A 26149-nucleotide genomic window follows, 5' to 3' on the forward strand; every position below is an offset into this window, starting at 1 on the left:
CTGCCCAGGTTTGTTGTGGTCCAGCTGGTGGACAATTCCATCTGCTTGTCCACCTTTTCCATGAAGGAGTGGTGAGAAATGGATGGATGTTGTCTGTAGAGCCGATCAGTTTGTCCTGAGAGTGTCCAGAAGAAGTTACTGCTGCACCTTAGTGAGAAGGTTAAGAGAGGAGGGATAACTCTAATCCCAGTGTTGGACAGTTTGGAATAGTCTTATAATACTGTTCTTGCGGCAGATGTTGGGGTGTTCTGAAGATCTGGACCTTGATTTTTTCCAGAGTTGGATTTCTGCTCCATGTCTTTAAAACTTAAGAAATTAAAACTTTCCTTTTCAAGATGACACTTGAAAAATAAGTTAGGTCATGAAGATTACATCAACTAAGCATGTGAAATCATACCTAAAGAACATTTGGTATTAGAAAATGTTCAATTAAGCTGTTGTATAAGAGTCTACATCAGCCACTGGGAAGTTATTTCAACATCACCAGAATGACCAGTAAAGTGTCCACAAACTGATGTGTCAAGAACCCTTACTAGCTTGTACTTGAAAGTTTTCTTTTCTAGAAGTGGCTTAAATGCTGCAAGTTTGCTATGTAGAGCAAAACCAGAAGTAAAATTCCCAGTGGTATTGAATGATTTACAGGTTAAGTGAAAGAGTAAAGCTGACAAAATCTGAAAAAGAGGAATTTGAAAGGCAGAGTAGAAACTGAAAAGAAGAGCGGAGGAGAAAATGACACAAACAACTAGACTTAGGAGTCAGGGAGGGAGACAACTTGGGTCATATGGCAAATAAAATGCATGAAAAAGAAAATCATAGTCAAAAGTCAGGAAAGAGTGTCAATTTCATCAGAAACAGCTATTTTCAGGGTGTTTTTTTTTAAGGCCACTGCATTAAAGCATTCTTCTGCTTTGAAGAATGAGTTCACTCATCCTACTTAAAATATAGCAATGCAGGGATTTGATATGAAGGGCAAGGCCTTTAATTTCTTTCCTTTATGGACATTACATAAACAGAGGTCTTAGGGTTTAATTCTAACAAAAAATTTTCTATTGATTCTATTGAAACTGTCTGCTTCAGTCTAGAAAGAGAGTTTGAATAGTAATAAGGTTGCTTTTTTCATCACCTTTCTAAGCAAAATATGAATTCTCTCTTAAAAAACAAAAACAAAAGGCTACAGGGAGGTCAAATATTTTATAGTTTATCCAGATAAGGGAAAGATGCAGATTTATGCCTTGCTCTGGTGACTGAAGAGGGTCAAGGAAAAAAAGATATGAAAGAGAGAGTACAATCAGTGAAGATTACATGCTAATCTGCAATGTGCTGGAGTTTCTCTTCCATTGGAATGTCATTGGAATCCCTTTTTTATTATGCAGTGTAAAGTGGTGTGTACAACTAATTTATAAAGTGCACTTTATCACCCTATGTGAAATGTTATGCCTTCATTGTGACCACCTTAGCTTAGAGATATTAAAGCTGTTGTTTTCAAGAGCTCTGCTGCAGTAGAGTTTTGCACTAGGAAGCTAATAAGAAAACTAGCAAAGAATTTATAGTGTAAGCAGCATTTTTAAGTCATCCAATTAAATTAATGATCCTGTCTTGAAAGCAGTTCAAAAAACATCTGTCCACTCAACTGTGTGCCCCTGTGTCTGTGACTCTGCCCTTTTGGGTGCTCAGGATTAGTAGAAGCACTTAGTGCACATACGTTCTTGTAAGTACATCTGTTTTGCTCAGCTGCAGTAATTCTCCCACTTACATTGTGTAAATATCTGCCCCAGCTTTGTGTGTAAGGAGCAGAGAGGCATCACTGCATGTTCCTGGTCAAAAGCATCATGTTTACATTGATATGTCAGGCACAGCCAAATATTACTTGTGGGTTTAATGAAACTCATATGCCGTTACATGCAGGTTGCATAATGCCGGGAGGAAGCATCTAGGGCAAAGATTATTAGGGATTAAGGTAAGTGATATATTATAGCTCCCTTGTCCCTGAAATGGCTGCAGAACAGGCTCTGCTCAATCTCTCTGCTGAGCAGCTTCACATTTTTTCTTGTTTGGAAGCCCTGTTGCAATTACATTGCAGAAAGGATGACTGGTATAGCCAACAGTGGTCAAGTAGTTTACAAAGGGCTTCTGAAAACTTTGGTGTTATGTGGGACATTGCTTCTCTGTATCATGGTCTCATTGTCAGCTATTTTACAAAACAGAAATTGCTGCTTCTCTGAAGTTTCAAGACCTGTTCTAGATCCTTGGAGAGAACAGCAGTACAAAAATGTAAGCTAGTGCTATTTGCAGGTATCTTTGTAAGCCTTGGTACAGGAAGTCATTTGATGTCATTTCAAGGTTGTTAAAAAATAGCTTCCAATGCTGAATATTCTTTCTCATCACTGTTACAATTTGTATTACTTCTAACCTTCAGTATATGCCTTTAAGCGCCACTTTGCTTTCTTTAAAATTATCTGAAGGACTGATGTCTTAGTAGCGATTTTTTCTGCTATGAAGGTAAGTGTTTGTGATTTCCCTTTGTCATTGATAGCATTGTCTTTTTGAACACCTTTTTTCCCTTTTTCTGTTGCCTTTCAAAATTCTTATGCCTGTATGCTGCTCTCCCTTTAATCTCTTCTAGTAACCCGACTCTACAGCAGCGTTTGGGGGAAAATTCCATTTTTCTAATTTTATTTTCTGTGTTGCAGTGATGTGGTTTTGTTCAATAAAAAAGTTTTTAACGCAATTTCTGCAATAATTAATTGTATTTTTTGAAGTAAAAATATACTTTATCCTCTGACTTAGGGCTGTCTCTCTGTAGGTCACTGGGTTCATGCAAATTTGTATGGCCTGACTAGCAAGCATGATGAGATAGGAAAAGAATAATCAGCAGTATTAAGACTAGCATGAAATTTTGCAGAGTCCTTTTAGAAAAAAAATTCTGGAGGGGTAAGAGTGATAGAGAAAAATCTTTGGTCATCTTTTCTTTGTGACTTTAAATTTAAAAGCTGAAGTAGGTTAGTAATTTAATATAATTTTTTAGTTGCGATTTAGGTACTAAAGCATCAGGTGGAAATTCAGCAGAACAGCCACCTGAAACCAGCTACTGTGTCTTTGAGAAGCCTTGATGTTGTTGAATGGCTGTGACATGTGTCCTGTGGTCTATGGATCATCCATATTAGCTGTAAAGTATCTTCTTAAGCCAAAAATTGAATTGTGATTTTGCTTGTTTTATAGTTTGTCTGGTCAGACAAAAATGTTTGACCTGTTGCTGCCTTTCATAACATAGGCATTAGATGTTGTCAGTAATTGTCACGGAGCTTAGCTCATGCATAAAGCCTTGATTGTTCTCTGTTGTTTGTCTTGGAGAGCTATATAAAGGGCTCATTCTGGGTCTTTTTATCTTATCTACCAGTGTTAAAATAAATCTTACTTCCAGGAAGAACTTGTGGCAATTCAAGTAACGAGTTTGAACTCTTCTGGTGCCTTTGCACATGTTGAGTCTGGTTGCCTTGTTCGAGTGTGTAATGATTTCCAGATGATGTCTTGTGACTGCTGACAATCTACAGAGGGCAAGCTGGACACATGAGGGCTCTCCTTGATGTTCAGACTTTGCTTTGTGAGGAGAAAGGAAAAAAAAGGAAATTTTTTTATTATTATTTTTTTGTTGGAGCAGGGAGGCTGAACAGATGGTCAGCAGAGGATTGAAGTAGTAGGTGGCAAACAGGCAGAGAAGAGAACCAGGTAGGAGAAAACATAAGCAGATTGCTCTCTGATATCTCTTCCTTCCCCTTTGTTTGCTTAGTAAAGAATTCAAGAGAAATAAGAATAGGAAGTGAAAGGAAACTTTTCTCATGGGTTTTGGAAAAGATGATATTTTCAATACTGAAGTAGGTTAATAAGTTGTTGTGTAACAAAGTGTAAGCAATGATTCTGGTGGCTGCAGAGAAGCAAGGAAAAGAGGATGGTCCTATCCACGTGATGGAATGGGAGAGGAAAACTTAACCTTTACTTTCCCATAGAAAAATTCAGGAGCCTCCATCCCCTGAGGATATTATCAGTGAAGATCTCCAACATTCTTCCAGAAGTGGTACTGTACAGTCACTCTGGAGCTAGAAATTATGCATGAATGTCTAATTTTAAATAAAGTTAAACCTGTCTGCAATGAAGAAAACCTTTCTGGGGCAAGTTGGCTTATTTATGTCAGCAGTGTAAAGCAGAGGGAGAGTTTGGTTTGAGCTCAGATTACCCTGAAGTGACAATGTTGTCAACTGGTACCAAACACATGAAGTAGGAATGGTTTTCTCCCTGATTTTCTGCAGCCAATTTAAACTTCCATTTACTGCACTCCAATAATTTGTAGCTTTTGAATCATTTGTGGAAAAGTGACCAAACCTGTGATAGGAGGTCTGTACCTAGCCAGTGGTTACTACAGAGGTGGTACATGCAGGGGAGAAGTTGGAAGGCCAGGAGTCTGCTTCCAGACCTGGGGCTGCGCAGGTGGGTGGTCTGGTGCAATTTGCTTTGTCATCCTTCCTACATTTTATATAGTCTCTTAAAGTATCAAGACAGATCTTTTTTCATGTTATTATGTACTCTGGTGACTGCTGGGCCTACTGCCCCTTCAGTTTAGAATCAGGATTCTTGCTGTGATACTATGTAATAAAACAATGCATAAAATTTCAGCTGATTTTTTTAAGGTAAATTATTTACTGAAAGTAATTTGCCTCCTTCTGCCTGCTGTCTCCCACATGTAGAATGGAAGGAATCCCTGTGTCAGGTTTGACAGATTTTGCAGAAATTTGAAAGGAACTCAGAAACCATGTGAAAGTATGGTAATTCTCTTGAATTTAGGCAATTTAATCATCACAGAACTTGAAGGGTCACCTGTCTCTTTGGATGAAAAGTACTGCATACAACAAAGAAGGTTCAGGAGGCAGATTCTGGGAATGTCTGTTTCTCAAATGTGCCTTTTTTGCTGGGTGGTTTTCCCCTGCTCCTTGTCACCTCTGCAAACCTTTTATGCATTGCTCAAAGACAGAATTGTCAGTTGTTATAGGCAGAGCTGCTGGCACCTCCTGTCATTTCTCTTTATAAGATCTATTTTCTGGTTTTTATTTCTTTGTCAAACTTCTGATCATATTGAGATTTTCCATAACTTATATCTGCCCTGACATCTAACTTGAGAGCAGAATGTGGCTGCTCTGTTAAAATCAGTATCTTCTGTATGCTATCTATGTTTAACTGTAATTCTTTACATCAAAGACAAGGTGCCACTTGTCTTATTGCATGCTCAAAATAATTGTTGCACCAGGGTCTACAAATTAAGCCGTCTGTAAATATGTTGAGAACTTTGACACAAGCAGAAGGAGCATTTTCTTTGCCTACTTCTGCAGTGTGTAAAACACGGCCTTCTTTCCAAATGAGCTAGAAAAACTTGGCCAAACTCAGCCTTTATGTGATCTCCTAAAGAGAGGAAGCTGGTTCTCCTGGGCTTGCAGTGCCCACCCATTCCCAGCATGTCTGGAGGTTAGACTACACTTCCTCCTGTTCAGGATGTACCAATGTGTTAGGGAGAAATTGAACAGCAGACACTCTGCATCCACAGCTCCAAAGGGAACTTCCTGAGGAAGGCGAGTTGTTCACATTGTTTCAGTCTATTCCTGTTTCAGTGCAGTATTAGGGGTAAAATGTTATGCTGTCCTGTGTTCTGCCAATTTTGTGTTTCTCTATTACTCTTCATAGATTTTTATTACTTCCCATATTTTTCCAGAGTTAGAGGGTATAAAGGGGAAATACAAGATTTTAAATGTGAGAGTGAGCAAAGTATTTTAAGACAGTGATGCTCTAGATGCAAGTTTCAGTTGTTTGCTTCTATATATCAGAAGTGTTACTCTATGGTATCAGAGCAGTTGACTGTCTAGTGCTGGAGAGGAAAGTGATGCTGATGGAAATCTTCACATTGACAAGATACTGCATACTCCATCCCTCTGAGAGCTCTGAAAGCAGTGGAGTGTCATTTGACAATGGATCCCTGAAAGCCCCCTTTTCTCCTGTGGGATGGGATTATGATAAGATCAACATTACTGAATCACCCAGTTGTTGTTGCCGACTCTTTTCCATCCAGAGGGACTGAGACTGTCTAGCAGCTCTGCATAGTACAGCCCTGCTGCATCCACAGATCTCAGTCCTGGCAGAACTGCTGCTCCTGAGCTGCCTGCCAGTGGTTTGCTGCTGCAAAGCACAGCTTTCCATTTCTGTGGCAGGACAGTATCATATTCTCCAGGCCAGCTGCTTACAGAAGGAGGGAAAAACCTTGTGATTGAGTTATGGAATCATCTCCAATTAGGCAGAGAATATTTTCAACTCCATCAAGTAAGATTGGGTTGTGTCTTTAAATGTCTGGCTTTAATTTCTTATATGTTCACTACAGATGTTTGTGTTTCCAGTTCACCTTCATGTAGTGTTTCTAATTGCAAAATAGCCAGTCCATTTGGACTCCTAAATTTTGGCTACCTCATCTCTGGTGGCAGTAATTTCCTCAGCTGTTTTGTGCTGTTCTGCAATGTTATTTAGAGGATTAGCACATTTCTTAGAACAAATTACAGTTACTGGAAGAGACAGACAATAACTACGTATCTCTGTATTTACTTCATTACTGGATGACAGGGAACCAGCATAGAATTTCATTTACCTTTTTAAAGTATTTACACTATTTTAATAAGGCACTTATTTTTGTGCCTTTAATCCTGACCTTTTCTGTTCCTTCTACTTGAGTTCCTTGGTTACAGTGTATTGGAGAGTGACCTTTGTTCTTCACACAGAGCTTGTTCTTTGGGGTTTTCCCTTGTCTCTCTGCAGGATGCAAAATTCCTTACCATTCTGTAATCCAAAATCTTGTTACTGGGGCTTGATAAATCATCTTGACATGTAGTTGGGCAGCTGAGGTGTCATCTCTGGAGTTTGACTGTCTTTTCAGCTGAACCTTCAAATATATCAAAGGCATTCTTTAGTTTTTCAGACCCCAGCCTCACACATTAATGTAGTACATCTTTCATGACAGAAAAGGTCAGAATCATTTTCATAAAATTATTTTCTGCTTTCATTTTCTCTTAGTATTAATAACAATTTTTGCATTTAAAAAAAGAATAGTGACAGGAGAAACAACATGTCAGCCTTGTTCGCACCTAATTCTGTCCTCAGAGTAGATCAATTTATTTTTATTCCTAGATTCTTAATTCAGACACAAATATCATTGAAGCCAGTGGTAGTTTTACTCTACCTAATAAAATATTTGAGAAGGAACATATTGCTTGTGGATCAGAAAGGCTAATTTTGTAGGTTTGAGGCTTGTCATGCAGGCAGGTAATGTCTGGCAGTTCTTTTTATGCTGGGCTGGGTCTTGATGTAGGAGCTATGGCAGCTCTTCCAACCTTTAATTTTGTGTAAACCTATGTGTCATTATTCATCTACACTGTCTATCCTAAAAAACAAAACAAAACAAATAAAAAAACCCCTTTTAGGATGAAAGGCAAAGGAATTTCTTTGGACTTAGTATCTCTTGGACTGAGTGAATGACTTGTCTGATAGAGAACCACTACTAGACAGTGAAAAGTACTGTGATATTGGCTACCATTTTTAAGCCCCTTATTCAATTTTAAAGATTTATTCTGAGTTGCCAAGCTTCTACATCTGGAGCATCCATATGACCACTGGGTTTGAGGTGTCTTCTAACGTATTGATTACAGAATCCAAAGCATATCTCATAGTCCATAGGTCTTTTAAAGTTCAGTTTTTGAGGACCAAAGAATAAGAGACTGAAGAATAAAAGGAATGATACACTTTCATGTGCAGGCTTGAATAATCTTTGTAAGTAATAGAAATAGCATTACCCCACTGGGGCTGCTTTCAGATGAGAAATGGCATGTGGTGATATTTTAAAGGAATGCTGCATAGATTAATTATTGAATGGTATTTATATGGAGCAGCTTCTAAAATGGCAGATTTACATTCTGTAGCAATTAAAAGGCCACCACAGGAGCTTACTGCTGCTCCTCAGTTCTGTCTGACCAGAACTGATTCCAAGACTGGACTTTGTTGCTGTAAGGAGGAAGAAAAATTTAAGATAAAATAAGGGAAATAAATGCTGACTCACTTTTCTTCAATTAAGACTTCACAAGGGAAGTTTATTTTTATTCTTCGCAAATAACCTGCTGTTCTGATCTTCTGTGAGTATTTATACTTATTTATTTTAATAGAGAATTTATACTTCTTTATTTTAATAACTCCCCTCAAGGCCAATATAAGATAAGCATGTAAATCCCCAGAGAACTGATGGAAAAAGGCAACCCCATTCACTTAAATGTAAAAATAAACTATTTGGCATGCAGAGAAGAATCTCATAAATTATTATTTCTTTTCTTTCTCTGTCATCTAGTACTTTCTTGGCCAGGTTGAAGGCATACATAGATTCCTGTTTGCATTTTTTTGCTTTGAAGTGATGGTGAATAGATTCATTAAATTAGAACAAAAAAATCTGCTAATCTGTTGCTTGTCTTCTATTTCAATGGATGATTAAAAGGCTGAAAGTATTTCTGTATTTGTTGCAGTGCTGTCTACAGTTTGTTGCAAGGGAAGTAACCTTAATCAGATTTTTAAGATGTGTTTTCCTTCCAGCAAAATCTCCAGATCACAGCTTTTGCAATTACACAGAGAAGGCAAGGAGACAAAGCTAGTCTGGGGAGCTTTCTCTTTCAGCAGAAAAAGTTTGCATTTCTTTTAATGTAGTTAAAATGTTTGACAGGAGAGAGCAGGGTTTAGTGATGTGAGATGATTTCCAAATGAGTGTTAGCTTTTTGCTGACCTACTTTTGACTAGTGGTGTATTCTTGTCCATTACTTTTTGTCATTGAATAATGCTAGTATATTAAGCTGTGTGCTTCAAGGGCATTGTAAAATTGCATGTAGGGGCAGGACTGAACTGTGAAAGTGCGAATTACTCTATCAGATCAAACCCAATTAAAAAGTGACAAGCACAGCAGGAGAAATTGAAAGCAAGGTTTATCTTTCATGTAACGTAAGAAGTCTCTATATTGGTTAGAAACAAAGTGAGTGTGAAACAGATTCTCCACCTCTTCTCATCCCTCTCCAAAAATGAATAATATCTGCTGACTTTGTTATCCAAAAGAATAAGCCCCTGAGTTGTAACAGCTCATGTTGAAGGACACTGTGACAATGGCAGGAGAAGGGGAAGTACAGCGCCCGAACACCTTGAAGCTATTTGCTATCAAAGCATGCACTGGGCCTCAGGTCAGCACATTTGGGGATTGATGGATAGGGAGTTTGCAAGAAGTGGTGGCCCTTTTTATAAAGCTGTAGTGTGTCATTAAAGAAAGTCTTGCTGTCTTGCAGGCTCTCTGCAGTTCCACGGGAAGTGTAGGAATAAAAGCATGGTGAGGAAAATGTGAGCTTTTACTAAACCCCGTAGTTGTTACAGAACTGCTACAAAACTGCTAGGGAAAGTTATTTAGTCTCCCGTGCCATTGCAGAAATCCTTATCAACCCCTTTGCATAATATCCATCAGAACTTTTCTAATGTGTAATTGGGACTGTGAATGTATAAACTAATGGAGTTGTTTATGTACAATATAATATTGCAGAATCCTGCTTCCAGACTACTGGGCCTGTGGTGGGTTTGGGTTTTTTGTTTGTTTCAGGGTTTTTTGTTGTTTGGTTGATTTATTTGTTTGCTAATCTAATAAAGTCATATAACAAGCAAAGCGAAACAAAACAAGCAACCAAAAAGTAAATCAACCTTGCAGAATCTGTTCTATGCTTGCGATTGCATTGCAGACAGCTTCAGTGATGTGTGAGTACTGAGTGACCTGGTGAACACCACCTTCTGCAGTCAATGTTGCACTGACCCTGATGCTTGCTGCTAATGGCATTACTTCAGTGAACTCCTCTGCGTGTAAACTTCAGCACAGCTGATTTGGCTAATGCCAAGATTGCAGGTTAGGCTTTAGTGGGTGACATTCTACTCTGTGAAGGAATAAAAACCAACAAACACAGAAGGGGAAAGCACTTGACGTGTGTAAGCTGTGCTTGGAGCCATCGTATTATAAGGAAGGTGGGGGACATGAGTGGGTAAATTCTCTGATCTGTGAAGTATGTTTTGCCCATAAAAACAGTGATGTTCTGTAGGATGCCTCTCATATAAAATATATATTTGGTGTACAATGAATTAAGACTTTAAAAGAGACCAAGTGATTTACAGTCCTACTAGATTTGGACTTTGCAAGCAGCTGTTAAGGAGGGAGGAAGAAAAGTTGTTAAATTGTGAAAATGGTTATTATCTAAAAGCCTCCATTTTCCTGAAAGAGGTTTACTTTCTACCATTGATAGAGTTCCAGTGGTTATTCAGAAGAACAGCTTTGTTGTTGTGTGTTATGGTAAGTAGTCTTTTGGAGTGTCTTCTAGGTGAAGAAGTTGTAGGGACTCAGAGAATGTCTAGGTCTGAACTTCAGAAACAAACAAACACACACACACACACACACACACACACACACACACACTACTATTCCCCCAGACAGACACCAAACCACAAAAAACTCCAACCTACATTCTGTAACAATCTTGAGTGGTGTTTCTTTTCATTCTATAGTGTTTTGTTTTTATCAGAAAAAGTTTGATATGAGATTGATGACAATTTAAAGGACTGTTGTGCATGGACTGATAGATTTGTTAGGCTGGCTTACTTCTAAAGGTAAAGAGGAGGACCTAGCTGCGGGGGTAGTATTTTTTTTTTTTTGTGGGGATGTTTTTTTTTGGCTGTCATTGTTGTCTTTGTTTGTTTTTTTATTTTGTCAAGAAGAAACTTCTACAAACCGTGTCTTTGTCAGTCTCACCATTTTTCTGGCCCAACTGAGAGGTTAATGCATTCATTATTGATCTATTATTATGATATAGATACAATAGGCTTTCAAGAAAAAAGGGAAAACCCACACTAAAATTTGAATGTGAAAAAGATTAATGAAATTCTTATTCCTAACTGACATGTGTAAAATATGTGGGTAAGAGATGAGTTGGTTTAAAAAAAGACAACTCCCATACAACTGTGCAGTCACATCATTACCTAACTTTGGCCTTTATTTTGCAGTGACCAGTGTAAAAGAAAATGCTGAGAAGTACATGGAGATTCTGGAGGATAAACTACATAGGTGAGGATGATATCATGAAAACCTTTGAAATCTTAAAAATGCTTGAACGTGCAGCATTGATATGCATAAAAGTGTTAAGGAACTCGCATTAGAATAATACCAAAAATAGTTCAAAGTAGGGAATGCCATATGTGTTAGGAGCTCTGTTCATGGCTGCATTCAGCAGCCTGCCAATGGGTGCAGGTAAAGAAAGAATCCGTGTTCTCCAGTGCACAGGGCTGCTCTGGAGCAGCAGTGGTCCAGCCAGAAACTCTGACTGGGGATATGACAACTGGGTGAAAAATTACCCTTCGACTCCTATGCAAAACCCAACACTGAGCAGGGCCAAAGAATAACGTACCAGAATTCTGGACATCTTTAGCAAGTAATGACAGTCTATATAACAGTTTTGAAAAAATGCCAATTTGGGTATTGCGGAGAGCAAATACAAACCAAGACAACAATAGAGATATTTTAAGAACTGAATCCCAATGCAGAATTTATAGGGTTTTATACCTTTGGGTTTTTTTCAAACAAATCCTAACATTCCTATTTCCTTGTCTTGCTGTATGAAGAGGGTTCTAGGTGACCCCTCTGACTTCAGGCTTCTCCTTGAGATATGGTTAGCAAATATTACAGTGCTGTTGTAATGGAATATTCTAGTTAGTGAACTTTGCCCTGAATGAGTATATTTGTATTGAAAAAGGCTTTCATGGGTTGTAATTGGAGTTTGTGTCTTAATAAAGTGTAATTACCAAATAAGCACCACTTCCATTTCCTTTACTGAGTAGGTAAAATTAATAAATTGTTGCCCTTGCTATTTTTTGTTGTATTGATAAAGAGGGGGTTCTATATATTTAGTTTTGCTCACTCATACTTTTGAATATAGAAATATTTATTTTACTCAACTCCTAAATTTAGAGAATCTTCAGATCTGAATGAAAAATTATGGAAACAGACCTGAAGATTATGCTTTGTTTCTGTGTGCTGCTTAACCCTCTTTTAATTACATTTTTACTCTGGATACTTCAGTCCATAAGTTTAAGACAAGTCTTAAGGACTTTGTGTGCTGTCTTTTTGAAAACCACACTCTTTATTAAAAAATAAAGTATAGCAATGTGTTTTGATGCTTCTAGAGTGGATTTATGGATTTAATTGACATATCAGGCTCCTAGAAGGATGTAAATTTCTCTTTAAGTGTTAAGTACTCAGAGAAGCTGTATGTTTGTTTCTCCATCCAGAGGTTTATCAGATAGCATTTGCAGGTCCCAGATGGGGAAGATTCAGTTTTGAACTTGTTTTCCAATACGTGCAAATGGTATTAGTCTAAAAACAGTTCAAGTAATTAAGAGCTAAGAATTTGTTTGAATATTGATGGAAAGAGAAAATCTTCAATGTTTTTATCGGAAAAATGTTTCCAAGATACTATGTCTTGAAAAATATTTTCTTTTTATGCTAATAAGGTGGTTATAGATACTTGTTTTTTATAGGTTATTTGGTCTTTAGGTAGTTAGCTACACCTGCTTTACAGCTTGAGCAATAAAAAAAAAAAGGAAGCAAGAGCCCAAGAGGCTTCCCTGAACCCTGCCCCTGCTTAGAGCAGTAACTTGAGAGAGTTTTTCTTTTTTGGTCTTCATAGAGATGCTCAGATTCCTCATTTATGTATATCATAAGCTAAAGAAAGGGTCTCTAAGGAAAGTTTAAAGAGTAAGTTTTAAGATTACATTTTAGACAGAGATAGAATTTGCATCTGGCTCATGGATACGCTTTTGGGGATGCTCTTGAAAACAAAAGAGGATCAAGCCTGGGTAGCATGAATTGAAATAAGCCTCTAAAGCTTTTCTCCAGATGAAACCTATAATTTTGCCTGGTAATGTTTCAAATAGAAACAGTCGAGATTCAGAACCCTTCAATTTAAGATACAACTTCAAAGTAAAGCAGTACTCTTAGAAATGTCATTTTTGACCACTTTGTAACAGAAGGAAAAGGAAGTTAATGAAGACATCTCATAATGAAACAACTTTTATGAAGATTCAAGTTTCAAAAAAAAAATTTAGTCAGTCAATTCCCCTCACCCTCTTCCATTTTCTCTTTAATTTTCTTAAGAAAAGTTTGGAATATATACCCTTTGTCTTTTTTTTTTTTTTTTTTTTTTTTTTTTTTTTTTTTTTTTTTTTTTTAAATGGTTGGAGAGAAGGGAGGGGAACCTAGCTTATTTTCTGGAATACCATTTGGGGAGGTGGGGGTTTTGGGTTTTTTTGTTGGTTGGTTGGTTTTTAAAACAAATGCAGTACTTTTCACTGTGGCCTAAAAAATGCATCCACTGTCAGGTAGCTTGATAGAATACATTTCATTAGGAACACTACTCTTTTGGTAGCCTTGTATCTATAGAAAAAATGGGAAAATGTGCATTGACAAAAAATGGAAATATGTTCAGTATCTGATAGTTTCACCCCAAGGAAGGTGAAACACCCACTACGTATACAGATTACTTGACATTGTTTTTTTCCCGATTTAAAATATAGGTTATATTCTGACAATGGACTGACAGTTGTTGATGACAGTATCCTCCAATAAAAGAATGAATCAACAGTGTGCTTAAGAATGCTGCTGGCTGGCTCTTTCCTAGTCACCAGCATACATCAAGCCATTCTTCCAGTTTATACGTTAAATCATTGGCTGCTCTCGGGAGTGTGAATATCATTGCTTACCTTCTGTTAGTAGGCAGGAGATGTGCAGAAGTGGTCAGAGTTAGGACAATAAAAGTGAGTTCAGAAAATACCTCTGTCTGTGTGAATATCTGAAATACAAGAAGTTATGTGTGGATAACTTCATTTCATCACTTGAACCATTTAGGAGGGATTGTACAGGAGAAGTTTATAGTAATTGCTCTAGCTCATTGAAATTCAGATGAGCATCTTCTCATGGAATTCTTGTCCTTCCACAGACAGCGGGGTTTTTTTTTTTGTTTCACTTGTTTCTACACCAAGTGAAGGCTCTGCTAGTATTTTATATCATTGCCATGAATAAAGTGGACTTCAACCGTCCAACTCTTTCAAAAACCACCAAGTTCTGCCATAAGTGAGCTTTAGTCATATGAATGGGTGAGGGTCACAAACTGATCCTAAGAGAGAGTGCTGTAAAGCCGTAAAAGATTTCATCTTAGTTAGTGCCTGTGTGTCATGTTATAGAAACTCTGATGTGTGCTATAGGGAAGCTGCAGTGCTAAGGCTGCTGAGTAAGGCTTTCCAAAAGCTTTTCCCTCTTGTCAATGGAGCAGCACAGGCATGCTTAGGAGTGCCAGATGGTCTGTGGTAATTTTGTGTAACCCATGACCCTCGTCAGTTGTGCTGAGAGTTGTTCCAGCTGCTGGTAGTATCTTAGCAGTGCAGAGATCGGGCTGAAATGTCACCTTTGCCTGCCTGCCCCCAGGACTGTGTGTTTTCTACTATGCTTCCCAGAGACTTTACGGCCCCATCCCTTGCTGGATAATGATCTGATCTTATTTTGCTTATCCACCGTTCTGCTGCTGGAGTGTTAAAATGCAGATTAGACAAAATACTCGATCCTTCTAGTGACTCATTTAGTCCCTTTCTTCTTCCCAGCTGGTCTAAGTCATACACAGCTGTGAGAACATTAGCTCCAAAATTCTGAGAAGCAGACACTTTGTATGTGGGGATGCATTCCTTTATATCTCTTGACCCACAAGGCAATGACTTCTAAATCCCTTATCATAGCTGCCTCAGGCTGGAAACAATTTTTTTGTACCAGCTGATGTAAAGATGACATTTCTTGAGCTGAGGCAATTTAATGTGATTGTACTGTTCTCCAGACCTCAAAAGATTATGCTGTGACTTCCATTCATCACAAAAACAGGGCTTTTAAGTGGCTTTTCTTAATTCCCAGATAGAAATCATGAAATTATTTTGGGGGAATAATATTGTTCAAGAATAACTGGTGACAATTACACAAAGGTGTTTTATTGAGCTGTTTTCAGTGCTATCCTGGAATAAAGGGGAAATGCATAAATGTAACAAGATTCAATATTGCAGTGACTGTACTTTGCCATTGTTGAATGATACAGCATCAGGTAACTTTGCAAATGTGTGCAAAACCTTTCTTCTTTAATTGACTCCCTTTTGCTGTTTGTCTTGGGTTCATTTTCTGTTCAACAATGTTTGTTTTCATTTTAATGGTGCCTGTATTTTTACAGTTGGATACACAGTATGGAAAATGTCATGGAGTCTTACTCTGTTGTAAGTTGTGCTCATCTGCATGGCTCCTCGTTCACTGAGGTGTTAGGATAGTTGATGTGATTAAGGCAACTTGCATTTATTATAATAGCAGAAATCAAGCCCAAGGTCTGTTTTACCTCATCTCATGTGTAGGTTTTGGGTTTTTTTAAGAGTTTCGATCAAATGTCACTTGCCTAGTTCAGAACAAATGTGGCTGCAGCCTGGTTGCTCAGACTGCTAGGGCATGCATGTATTCTGTATCAGAAACAAGGGTTTCTCATGCAGGCAGTGTTTTTAATGCATTTGAGCATGTCATCTTCACTGAGATCCTGTCCCTTCAGGCAGAACTTACAATGTTCTGAGGATCCCATACCATAAGAGGACAGGTCAGGATTAGATGCCACCACGTCACATTCCAGTTTACATGAAAATGAACAGTCTTAGAAGTTACTGTCTTTCCTTATTATTCACAGTTAGCTTACATACCACATGCCTCAAGTCCCCTTTATAAAATACTAAGTTTCAGAAATGGTTTTGGGAGCAGAGCTGGGTATGAATGCTCTGAATCGCACAGCACACTGAAAAGACATTGTTTCATACAGCTGATGGTCTTAAAGGTGGTTTTAGAGCACATCAAAAGGACTGTGTATCCTTGCAGATTTGTAGCTCTCTTTCTCTGTTGTTCCTGTCTGTTTGAAATATTTTGTGTTTTAAATTAATGTTGATTATATAGGGGTAGTTCTCCCAACTGTTAGCTTATGACTTCAGGCTGTTGTTTATGAGAGGTCCTTTTCTTCATGGAAAAAAATGTCCTTGGATGGCAGTGGAATCACTTGTGTTGCCTTCTGTTGCAACAAAGGACTGCAGGACTAGGCTCGGTTAACTTAAGTACTGAAAATTTGGAACACATTTAGAAATTGATGCTGTGTGAAGTGAATATGGTGCATAACTTGCAAGATTCATAAATTTGGAAGAAATCTTTGCGCTCTCCAGTGACATCTGAAGGCATTATGCATAATCATGGTTTGCTGTTCTTTAGAGTAAAATAGTGTCTCTCTACCATAGTGTGTAGTTTTATCATACTGGTGGGTACCCAAAAAGGCTTCAACCACCACCAAATAATTTCTCATGTTTCAGTAATGTGAAGAACACATTGGAGTGTCACCAAACCCTCATGGGAGCAATCAAACACTTTACTTTGGACAATCTCTTCTCATACACAATACAGCTGCTTTGTTTCAGTTACCTCTTTTTTTCTGTCTACATGAGAGAGGCTGTCATGAAAACAGGATTATTGTTTCTTAAAGGCTCATGCTTTCCTGATATTCTTTTCCAGCCTGAAAACAGCAACTCTTTTTACTTTGCTGTGGAAATGACCATTTACTTTGACCATTTACTTTGCTGTGGAAATGTTATGATACCACAAATTGAAGGATTATAACTTTCAGCCATATAACTGGTTACAAGAACATAGGAACTTGTGAATAAAAGTAGCATTTTAAAGGTGTTGTTATAGGGGAGGGGAAATTTGGCAAGATCCCACTGATTTCTTGGTACTATTGTAGTGAGGGAAGTTTACTTGCCCGAAATACTCAAAAATAAAAGGAGCTGTGAATAATGAAAAGCAAATTGCTAAGTGTGTTAGTTAATAATTTACAGGTGATTTTTTTGGTTGTTATATTGGCCATTCTTTTTTGGGAGATAATCTCTTTTTTTAATAGTTCAGGAAAGTTTCACAGTTGTGAATCCAATTAAGAAAGAAGAAAAATTTAATTATTCTTTCTGCTTCTATTTCCCCCTCTGCTTTAAATATTGTGTGCTTTCTTTTTTGCCATTCTTTAATTGCTTTGTCTTGATGTTAGCAATCTTAGAAAGGGGACTTTATGATTCTCCTCCTGAATTTTCCATTATTGTGGCTCCTCTGTCTTCCTTCCTTGGACTTGTCTCATTTCCACTCTGTATTTTTTTCTTACCTTTATTTCCAACTTTATCCCTTAGGACATCTATTTTTGCTGCTCTCTTTTGTGTATCATGGAGCAGGGGGAGGTTGGATAGTAGGAATATAATAATGCACTTTCTTCAATGAAGACAGTGAAAAGTTTAAAACACATTAGATTGCTTTTCAAACTGTCTTATTCTGCATGACCACAGTGCTGGCTCTCACCAAATATCCTTATTGCCTTCACAATCACTTGCAATACATTTGAAAATGTTTGCAGTTTCCTGATGAGGTATAGTATCTTGGACGCTCTTATTAAATTTAAATAATGTCAGAAGAAATTTGATGGTATTGCTTCACAGAAGTGGATTAGCCTAGATTAACTGGGTCTGGAGGAAAGGGGAGAATCTTCACTATGCCTTTCATTTCTGGTTGTGGAAAGTGTAGCTAATGCCCACAGGGTATGGAAAAAGAAATCCTTGCTATAGAAGTGCAGCAGATTAGAGTTTCTAATCATGTTTCTGCAGCATAATTATCATAATTTATCATCAGTGTTATCTGGTGCCATGTGCTAGTGGAGATCCTTTGATAAACACATGTCTGAGCCAGGATGGACCTCTCAGTTCCCAGCCTTGAACTTGCCTTTCAGCCCTGGCAGACCTAATACCTATTGGCAGGTGAAATGCATGTTGCACAAGCGGTAAAAATGGAGAGCAAAGAATGCAATCTGCTTCCTGCACCAAATGAGAAAAGATATTAAAAAGCAAATAAAGCAAAACAGAGCAAATACCAAACCAAAAAACATCCCTAACACCACTTCTGTCTGTGTATCCACAAGATAGGAGATAATTGCATTGATGGAATCCACCATGCCTTTTGTGGCAGTAGCAGGAATCTTCTGAATTTGCAGTGATAAAACTAATTTTTTGCTACAAGGGGAAGAGAATGTTGTTTTATATCCTAAGGAACCATCTGCTGGTTTAAGGTGTGGAGGGAGATTTTTGCAGAAAGGAAGAGATGAGCTAGGTAGGCTCTTGGGCCCCACAGTACTCTGGGGGAGAGGGACATTACACAAAATTGACTTTTTCACTTCAAGTCTGAGTAGACAATTAGTATTACACCAATGTATATGTGTTGCATATAGCATTTTTTAATGACTGGCGTCTAAATGAGATGATAAGAAGTGAAGACGGGTTAAGAAGAATTAAAAACTCAGAAATTGTTAATGTCTTTTTTTGTATTTTGCCTATTTAGAGTTACTGGGTCACAAATACTGATTTTTAATTGGGAGATGGGGGAACTGTGGCACATGACCATACTGTTTGATAAGAAGTAGCAGAAAGCTCTGCTCTTTTTAGCTATTCTCAGCATTGAAACTAGATCTTTTTAGGGAAAAGAAAAAAAAAAAAGGTCACATTTGAGGCCAGTTTCCAGTGCCTCAGAGCTTTAGAAAAAGCAAAGCACATGGTTGAACAGCCTTTACTAACTCCCTGTCCATACTAATTCAGGTTTCATCTAGGGCTTTTTTCCAAGTTATTGAATTAACATCAGTAGTTAGTGTGCAGCATTGTCAAAGACAAGGTGACAGGGGATTTTACTGCTTATTCATGGAAAATCTTACTCTTCTTTCCTCTAGGCTCTTTGTCTTCCATTCATTTTATTCTTAGCATGGCAGAAATTGTCAGAGGGCAAGGCATCTCGCCTTCTGAAAACAGAGTATTGCCCTTACTTGAAAAGGAATTGTGATGAAAGTTTGCAGTCTCTCTAGCTGGTTAGTAACTGTGTATTTTGTTAGGATTTTGTTTTACTCTGTATGCCCTTTTCTTATGCTGCATTGTTCTGGTGCTGGTCAGTGATGCCTGCAAAGCTATAGTTGAACGTTTTGCTGAAATTCATTAGTGTCACGTTCTCATAGTTTCACCCCAGCCAGCAGCCAAGCCCCCCACAGCCCCTTGCTCACTCCCCCAGCAGTGGGATCAGGGAGAAAGGTAAAAGCGAGAAAACTCATGGGTTGAGATAAAGGCCTGCGGTAATGAGGAAAGTAAAAGCCACACCCACAAGCAAAGCAAAGCAAAGCAAAGCAAAGCAAAGCAAGGCATTATTTCACCGTTTTCCATGGGCAGGCAGGTGTTCAGCCATTCCCAGGAGAGCAGGGCCCCCTCACACAGAGCAGTTACTTGGGAAGAGAAATGCCATCAATCCAAGTATGCTTCACTTCCTCTTTCTACCTCCAGTTGTATATACAGCCTGATGTTATATAGTCTGGAATATCCCTTTTGTCAGCCTGGGCCACTTGTCCCTGCTGTGTCTTCTCCCACCTTCCCTGCACTCCTAACTTCCTAACTGCCAGTGTGGCAGTACCAAAAGCAGAAAAGGCCTTCGTTCCATGTAAGCCCTGCTCAGCAATAACAAAAACATCTCTGCATTATCAACCCTGTGTTCTGCACAAATCCAAAATACAAAATCCCTACCGGCCACTGTGAACAAAATTACCTCAGCTAAGACCGGCACACACAGTAGTCCTCTCTGCTGCAAACTCTTGCCTCGTTAAGAGTAAATAATTCTATATCACTTTGCTGCTTTGATGTGCTGAGATTTCCCTGTTTTGGAGCAAAAGTAATTTTTTTCTTATTTTTTCCCTAATTTCTTGTTTTCTTCTTGCTTGAATTGTATGAATTTTGTTAAGAGTTTAAAATTCGTATTAATAATTTTTTTATTGTTTGTTAATTAGTGATACTTTTCAATGTGGAGAGAATTCCATTTTATGAGTGGTGAATGTCTACCATGACTGACTGCAGTCATACATCCTTCCTCTTCCCCAAGAGTAGGTTCTTGGCTCTTTGACCTGGAAGCCTATACAATTTCTCTTGAAGATATTGGTCCTGATGTATGTTTGCGTTAATGAAGAGAAGATTGATGCAATGAGCTTTGGTGATTTATTTTTAATAGTTTTCTATTTCCTATGCAAAAATGCTTTGGCTATGACATAATATTTTTTATAACAGCTCCACTGCACTTCACAAAGATTGTTTGCCTGCTGACCTCATCCTAGAATTTTCAGAGGGAGTTTGAAAATAAGATCCAAGATCAACAATATGAGGATGATATTTGCAGTGTGCTGTGGCTGCTGAGGAGTTAAATTTGGACACTCTGTCAACCTAAAGGACAACAGTTTCATCATTCCCTTCAAGTAACAAGGAAAACATGCTGCAGAATATAGCAGTGTTAGGTGAGAGGCAGTCTGAAAACTAGAGACTGAGTTTGAGAAATTGATAAAAAATATTCCTTTACGCAGAGGACTGTTTCCAGTAATTTTATGGGACTTTTCCCAGTCTTACTGAGAAAAATAACTGTCAACTCTTCAAAGGGCTTCTCTTTGCCCTTCAGCATCACCTGTGCCTTGCCCAGCTCTGCCCTGCTGTTGACTGCTGTGAGCTGATTTCATGCAAACTTCAACCCATCTTAGCTGTGAAGATACAACTGTCAGGGGAGAGAGGGATAGCAAAGCTGTTTGTCACCTCTGGGTCCATGGCACTGAGCTTTCGCTCTCTAACCAGGTGCTCTTGGTGGCTGCATGTAAGTGAATACATCTGGTGAAAAACAGGTACTCCCTTCTGAACTTGGGAAGAAAAGTGTTGGGAAGTGGATGTGTATTTTCCTACTGCTACTGTTTTCCAATGCATCCCTGATGACAAGATTTGAAACCCGTTTGTGCAATTACAGAGGCTTTGCCATCAATCTTGAGTGGGATTGTCATCAACGGTCGTAGTGGGTGTAGAGCAGTCAAGGAAGATGAGGATGGAGGCCTGACATCATCTGCCACCAGTGCTGCTAAATCCTCCTGTTCTGTCCTTGGATGATACTTTGCACAAAGCTCTGGCTGGCCAGTTAGATAGAAACAATGATAACTAAACAAGTGGAAAATAAAGTATTGCCATCTGCATAACACAAGTATGAAGACATAGGATAACTCTATTTTGCATGCAGCTGGGGCACTCTTTCCTCCTAGAATTTGGAAGTTTTCATTAATTAATGTACTTGCTAATGGGAGTGTCCTGTGCTAGTCTGGGGAGACAACACGTAGCCCAGCTATTTTAAGTGTTTAAGCAGCAGTGCAGGGTTTTTGTAGCTAGCAGGGTCCAGCCAGGGAGGATCTGTAGACCTTGCCCTTTCTCTCTTGCTCTTTTTGATCCAGAACAGGATTTGACTCCTGAACCTGTATGATTCTGCAACTACAGCAGGTCATTTGGTGCCCTTGGATGTTTCAGAGGAACTTCGTAAGCACTTGGCTATTGACATCGGTATTTGGCCAACGCTCTCGTTTTTCCAGGTGTGTCTTCCTGGTTACAAAAGCTCAATTTCAAGGTACATTCCTTCATGATGACAATGTATCACCTCTCCCAATTGTACCTCTTCTAAAAGGTTATTTCTTTGCCCTGTTTTTCGATCATTATGTGTGCTTAATTCCTGTTTGGTCAGTGGTACACAGGATGATTCACATCCCCAAATTCCTTTGACATTGAAATTCTAAATCTCTCATGCTTTCAGAGAGGGAGGTATATTTTAAACTGTTTTATATCAGAGAACAGAGGTGAATAAAAATGGTAGGAGAATTTTGAATTCCTTCTATGTGCTTCTTAGCACTGTGGTCAGAGAATGTAATAAGCAATAAGAGATCAGGCTCATTATTCTAATTGCTTTGAAATAAGAACACGTTCTTCCCTTGGTATAAATAGCCATTGCTGCTATTGCAGCAGTGTGGATTTGTGGCAGCTGAGAATGTGGCCTTAGTACAAATGCTGTGCTTTTTTCCTGTGGCATACTTTTAGAAACAAATGTATTCTCTTGGATTAGAACTGCTTGTGACTTTGAAAGCCACTGAATGACTTCCATTTTAGAGGAGGTCACCAGAAGTTGGATGCTTTGTGGGGTTCAAGCTCAAGAAAGTATTGAGGCCTGTGCAGCAGCTGAGCTGAACAGAGCTTAGATGGTCACATAGATACTGAGATGCATGTTTTTCGAAATTGAGGCCTAATTCATGCCTCTCTTTTAAATCTAATTTGGGATCAAATATTAAATAGTGCAGAAAAAATATCTCATTCCAGCAATTCCTATCCAGCCAAAATTAATGACATTGTGGGGCTTTGCTGTTATTGCAGGAGCCAAAGGCAGGCAGGATACAGACTGAATTATCAGAGTTAGTACCGAACTCAAAGGTGTTTTATCAGATTATGAACAAGGCGAATGATAAACTAGGGTTGAGAAACTGGCTTTATGTGAACTGCTGAATGAGAAGAATTCCCTGGTAGCTTTCTCCTCATCTATCAAAGTTAAGGTTTTTAGTCTTAGAATAGATTATTTGTAATAGATGTTTCAGTGGAGGAAAGAGCAGAGGACTGTTCCTTTTTTTAAAGAAAAATAAATAGCCCTGAAAGCAGGTAGTAAATTTTTACATTATAGATTGGGTAATATAGTAAAAACAACCTACAAAGTAAATATAGGGACAAAAATTAATTATAAATACGCTCAACAAGATGCCTTCCTTCTTCCCTTGTAAATTACTGAATTTTCTGCATTCAGCGTGTTGATCCCATTCCTGCATCCACCCTGTGTTAAGAATCAAAGTGAAAACCATCAGCTGCAGCAGTCTATCATTTGGTGTTTCCAGTGGAGATAATTTAAGTATAACACAGTGACATTGAATATTGGTAAAGAGATGACAGGCCATGATTAAAGTTCTGCACCAGGTAAAATAAATGGCTGGAGTATTGAAGACAAAATCACACAAGTATTGTTTGATATTGTGTGGTATCTTGTTTTTTAATAATCCTAATCAAATGTCTATTGTTGTTTTTAAGCTCTAGATATATTGTTTTTATCAGGCCTTTTGAGAAAGAAAAAACAGACATATAATATGTACATTTCACATAAAATACAAGGTGGTAGTTTTGTCCTTGAATTGCCATATCAGGGTGGGGCTTTTTTGGAAAAGATGTCAATTCTTAGCAGACTGGTTTTAGATTTCAATGTTAATCTTTCAGTACCCTGGATGCAGTAGTTTTACTGAGTGGAAAAAAATTGTGGATGATGAGTATAATTGATAAGCTTAATTTTTTAAAACACATTTGGCAGAAAACATGGGCAGATATTCTGGTTTTTTTTTTTTTTTTTGTTTACTGAGATTACTGTGAGGGGCTATGTATTTTTACGTGAATATTATTTCTTATTTGTTGTTATTAGCTTATTTCTATGAAAAGTTCTGCATGGAAAGGAATTTTTAAAAAAATATGAAGAAGGCAGTTCAAGTTTATAGCTTTTGAGAGGTCTGAGAAAGTCCCTTAGAAATCTTAGAATCCATCATAATAGAATATTTACCCTTTTTCCTTAATTATGCAATTTATAGAATTGGTGGTATAGCCTCATTTTGAATATATACAAAATGTCTTTGTCTAAAGACACTACCTGGAGCTACCCCAAGTAATAGAATGGCTGCATTACCTTCTAGGAAACAGAACAGAGAGAGGGGGAAAATAGGGGCAGTGAAGAACAGGGTTAAGTTTTTAAATGAAAGGAGTATAAAGACCTATAAGGGTTGTCCCTGCTCCCAAACCCATAGAATGACTCAGTTCCTGGAGTGAAAGTTCAGATATGGGCAAGCAGAGATGTGAAAGAAGCAAGGAGCATGCAGCAGGCAGTAGCTGTCTGAAGAAAGCTGTGCAGTGTTTGAGTGGTTGCCTTCCAGCATGGCATTTTTCCTTTCAACACAGTGTTACGTTTCAGTTCCATTCTCTAAGTGTTTTTTATGCTCAGCTTAGGGCATCTACAGTGTTAAATATCTCAGATGAGAAGGTGTCTGACTGTATTTGGGTTCTCCACTAGGACTTGTCTGAAATTTGTGAACAAGGAGGGAACTGAGCTGTTGCTCTTCTTTTTGCTCACCAAGCCAAGAAGTGAGAGCTCCTAATCCCAACACGATTTAAGACTGTGGTGTCTGTTCCACAGCAGTATTGTAGAGGTTAGATCACTCAACAAGGACACAGGATATCTGTCTCCAGGTACTTAGTCTACTGCATCTCCAGATTTACTCTGTCCTGAGGAGCCACCACATTAAGGACTGGTCTGGAGACTCTGCTCACCTTTCTCCTCAAATCTGCCCCTTCCTGCATATTTGCCTGGTTCCTGGGATGCTGTGGGAAGTAGAGTCACTGCCAACACCCATTCTTCCAGCTGCACGAACGTGTTGTCCACACCTCTGTGCTGCACTGTCATGTCCTGCCTGGGTCCACTGGATGTCTTTTGAACAGGACTGATGTGCAGAGAACTTGACTGTGGCTGTAGAGTGTAGGTATTAGAAAAAGTCAGCCCAGAGCAAATTTTTCAGGTGTTGAAGATGTAAAAGTCTAAAAGTTAGATGGGGATTGTGAAGATTGCTTTCTTGGGCTTCTGTGGTTCTTGTCCAGAATATTCTCTAGTGGGTAAACATCACATTTAAAGAGGGAGAGCTAATTGCTGTTTTGTAGATACTGTATTTTTTATAAAGGAGATGGCAAGGTCGGAGAAGCAAGTTGCTGTTGCTTGTGCCAGGGAAAAGTACTAGCAGCTTCAGACTTTGCCTGGGAGTTTTAGCTAGTCTCCAGGGTAGAGAAGGTTGTTATGTGACAAGGGAATATGTGGAGTCTCCTTCTGGGGGCCAGTCTTGTTTTCACATGGAGAAATGTGACAATAAGTGCTGAGCAGCCAACAAGGGTTATCAGTGAGCTTTAAAATAAGGGAGTAGAAAGGATGTCTCCCACACTGGGAGACAACCACAAGATTGGAGCCGTATGAAGTCAATTAATGAGATTTTTAGCTCCTGAGGAGAATGGAGAAGAGAGGCCCAATGCAAGGAATTGAATTGTGAAATTGAGGTAATATTGAAGGCGTTTATAGGATTAAGGAGACTTGCAAGAAGCAGGAGAAAAAAAGAGTTTGATTTCAGACGTTTAGGGAAGGTGACTTTCTAGTGTGCAGGCCAAGAGGAAACAAAATTTAAAAAAAGTTTCACTGTTTGGGCAGAGTCCACATTTTCTTTGTACTTTCTCCTTTATCAGTCTGCTGTTGCACGCCAGTCAGGTGGGGAAAACTGGATTATGTGCTTCCTTCCCCCTGGAGCCTCATGTGAGTCACTGATTGACACATTGCAGTCCTTGGTTTGTTCCACAGGTTGGATGTCAGCATCTTAAAATGTAACAGCGAAGGTTAAAGAACAAGAACTGATCAGGCTGGAAACTTTTTTTTTTTAATGAAAAACAGAAGTAAGGCATATTTCTGAAGTAGTAAATACTTGTTAAATATAAGAAGAGTTACTAATGCACGACTGTGAATTAATATGATGAATCAAATAAAAAGGTGAGGCTCTGCTAGGAGTGAAGCAATACTGTTGCCTTTTATCCTCTAAGTATCATTAGAAAATACTTTCTTTTGCTTGCCTCCTTTGTTCACTGCGCAGCTATTGCCTTCAGGAAAGGAAACAAAGTCATAGCTAAATGTTGAGTGAGAAGAGCTCATTCCTCTCCTGTGGTGCAAAATATAAATAGAAGCAAGTGACCAAAATATAGAAAAACTTTCCCTAGTTTGTACAATAGTTCAATAAAGAATGGGGATATTGAACAAAGTATTTTGATTCACATGGCCATTTTATGCAAGCCTCAAAACTTTCCAATCATTTTAATTGTTATAATGAAAATCCCTGTTGTTTCTGCCAGACTATTTTTGTTGCATTTTGTTTGCTTTTTTTGTCAGAGAAAAACTGCTTTT

General features: G+C 38.4%; 1 protein-coding gene across 11 annotated transcripts in view; it reads left to right on the forward strand.

Annotated features, from left to right (window-relative positions):
* Window positions 1-26149, forward strand: part of DISC1 (DISC1 scaffold protein) — a 190599-nt gene that overhangs the window by 135520 nt on the left and 28930 nt on the right. For all 11 annotated transcript variants that reach the window (XM_066178779.1, XM_066178781.1, XM_066178774.1 and 8 more), the window contains one exon: window positions 11140-11200. In XM_066178779.1, the coding sequence (XP_066034876.1) occupies window positions 11140-11200 (61 nt within the window). The remainder of the gene's footprint in view (window positions 1-11139; window positions 11201-26149) is intronic.

This window comes from Chamaea fasciata, unplaced genomic scaffold (genome assembly GCF_029207755.1).
Source record: "Chamaea fasciata isolate MVZ Bird 193981 ecotype frontalis unplaced genomic scaffold, bChaFas1.0.hap1 SCAF_3, whole genome shotgun sequence".
NCBI classification, from domain to species: Eukaryota; Metazoa; Chordata; class Aves; order Passeriformes; family Sylviidae; genus Chamaea; species Chamaea fasciata.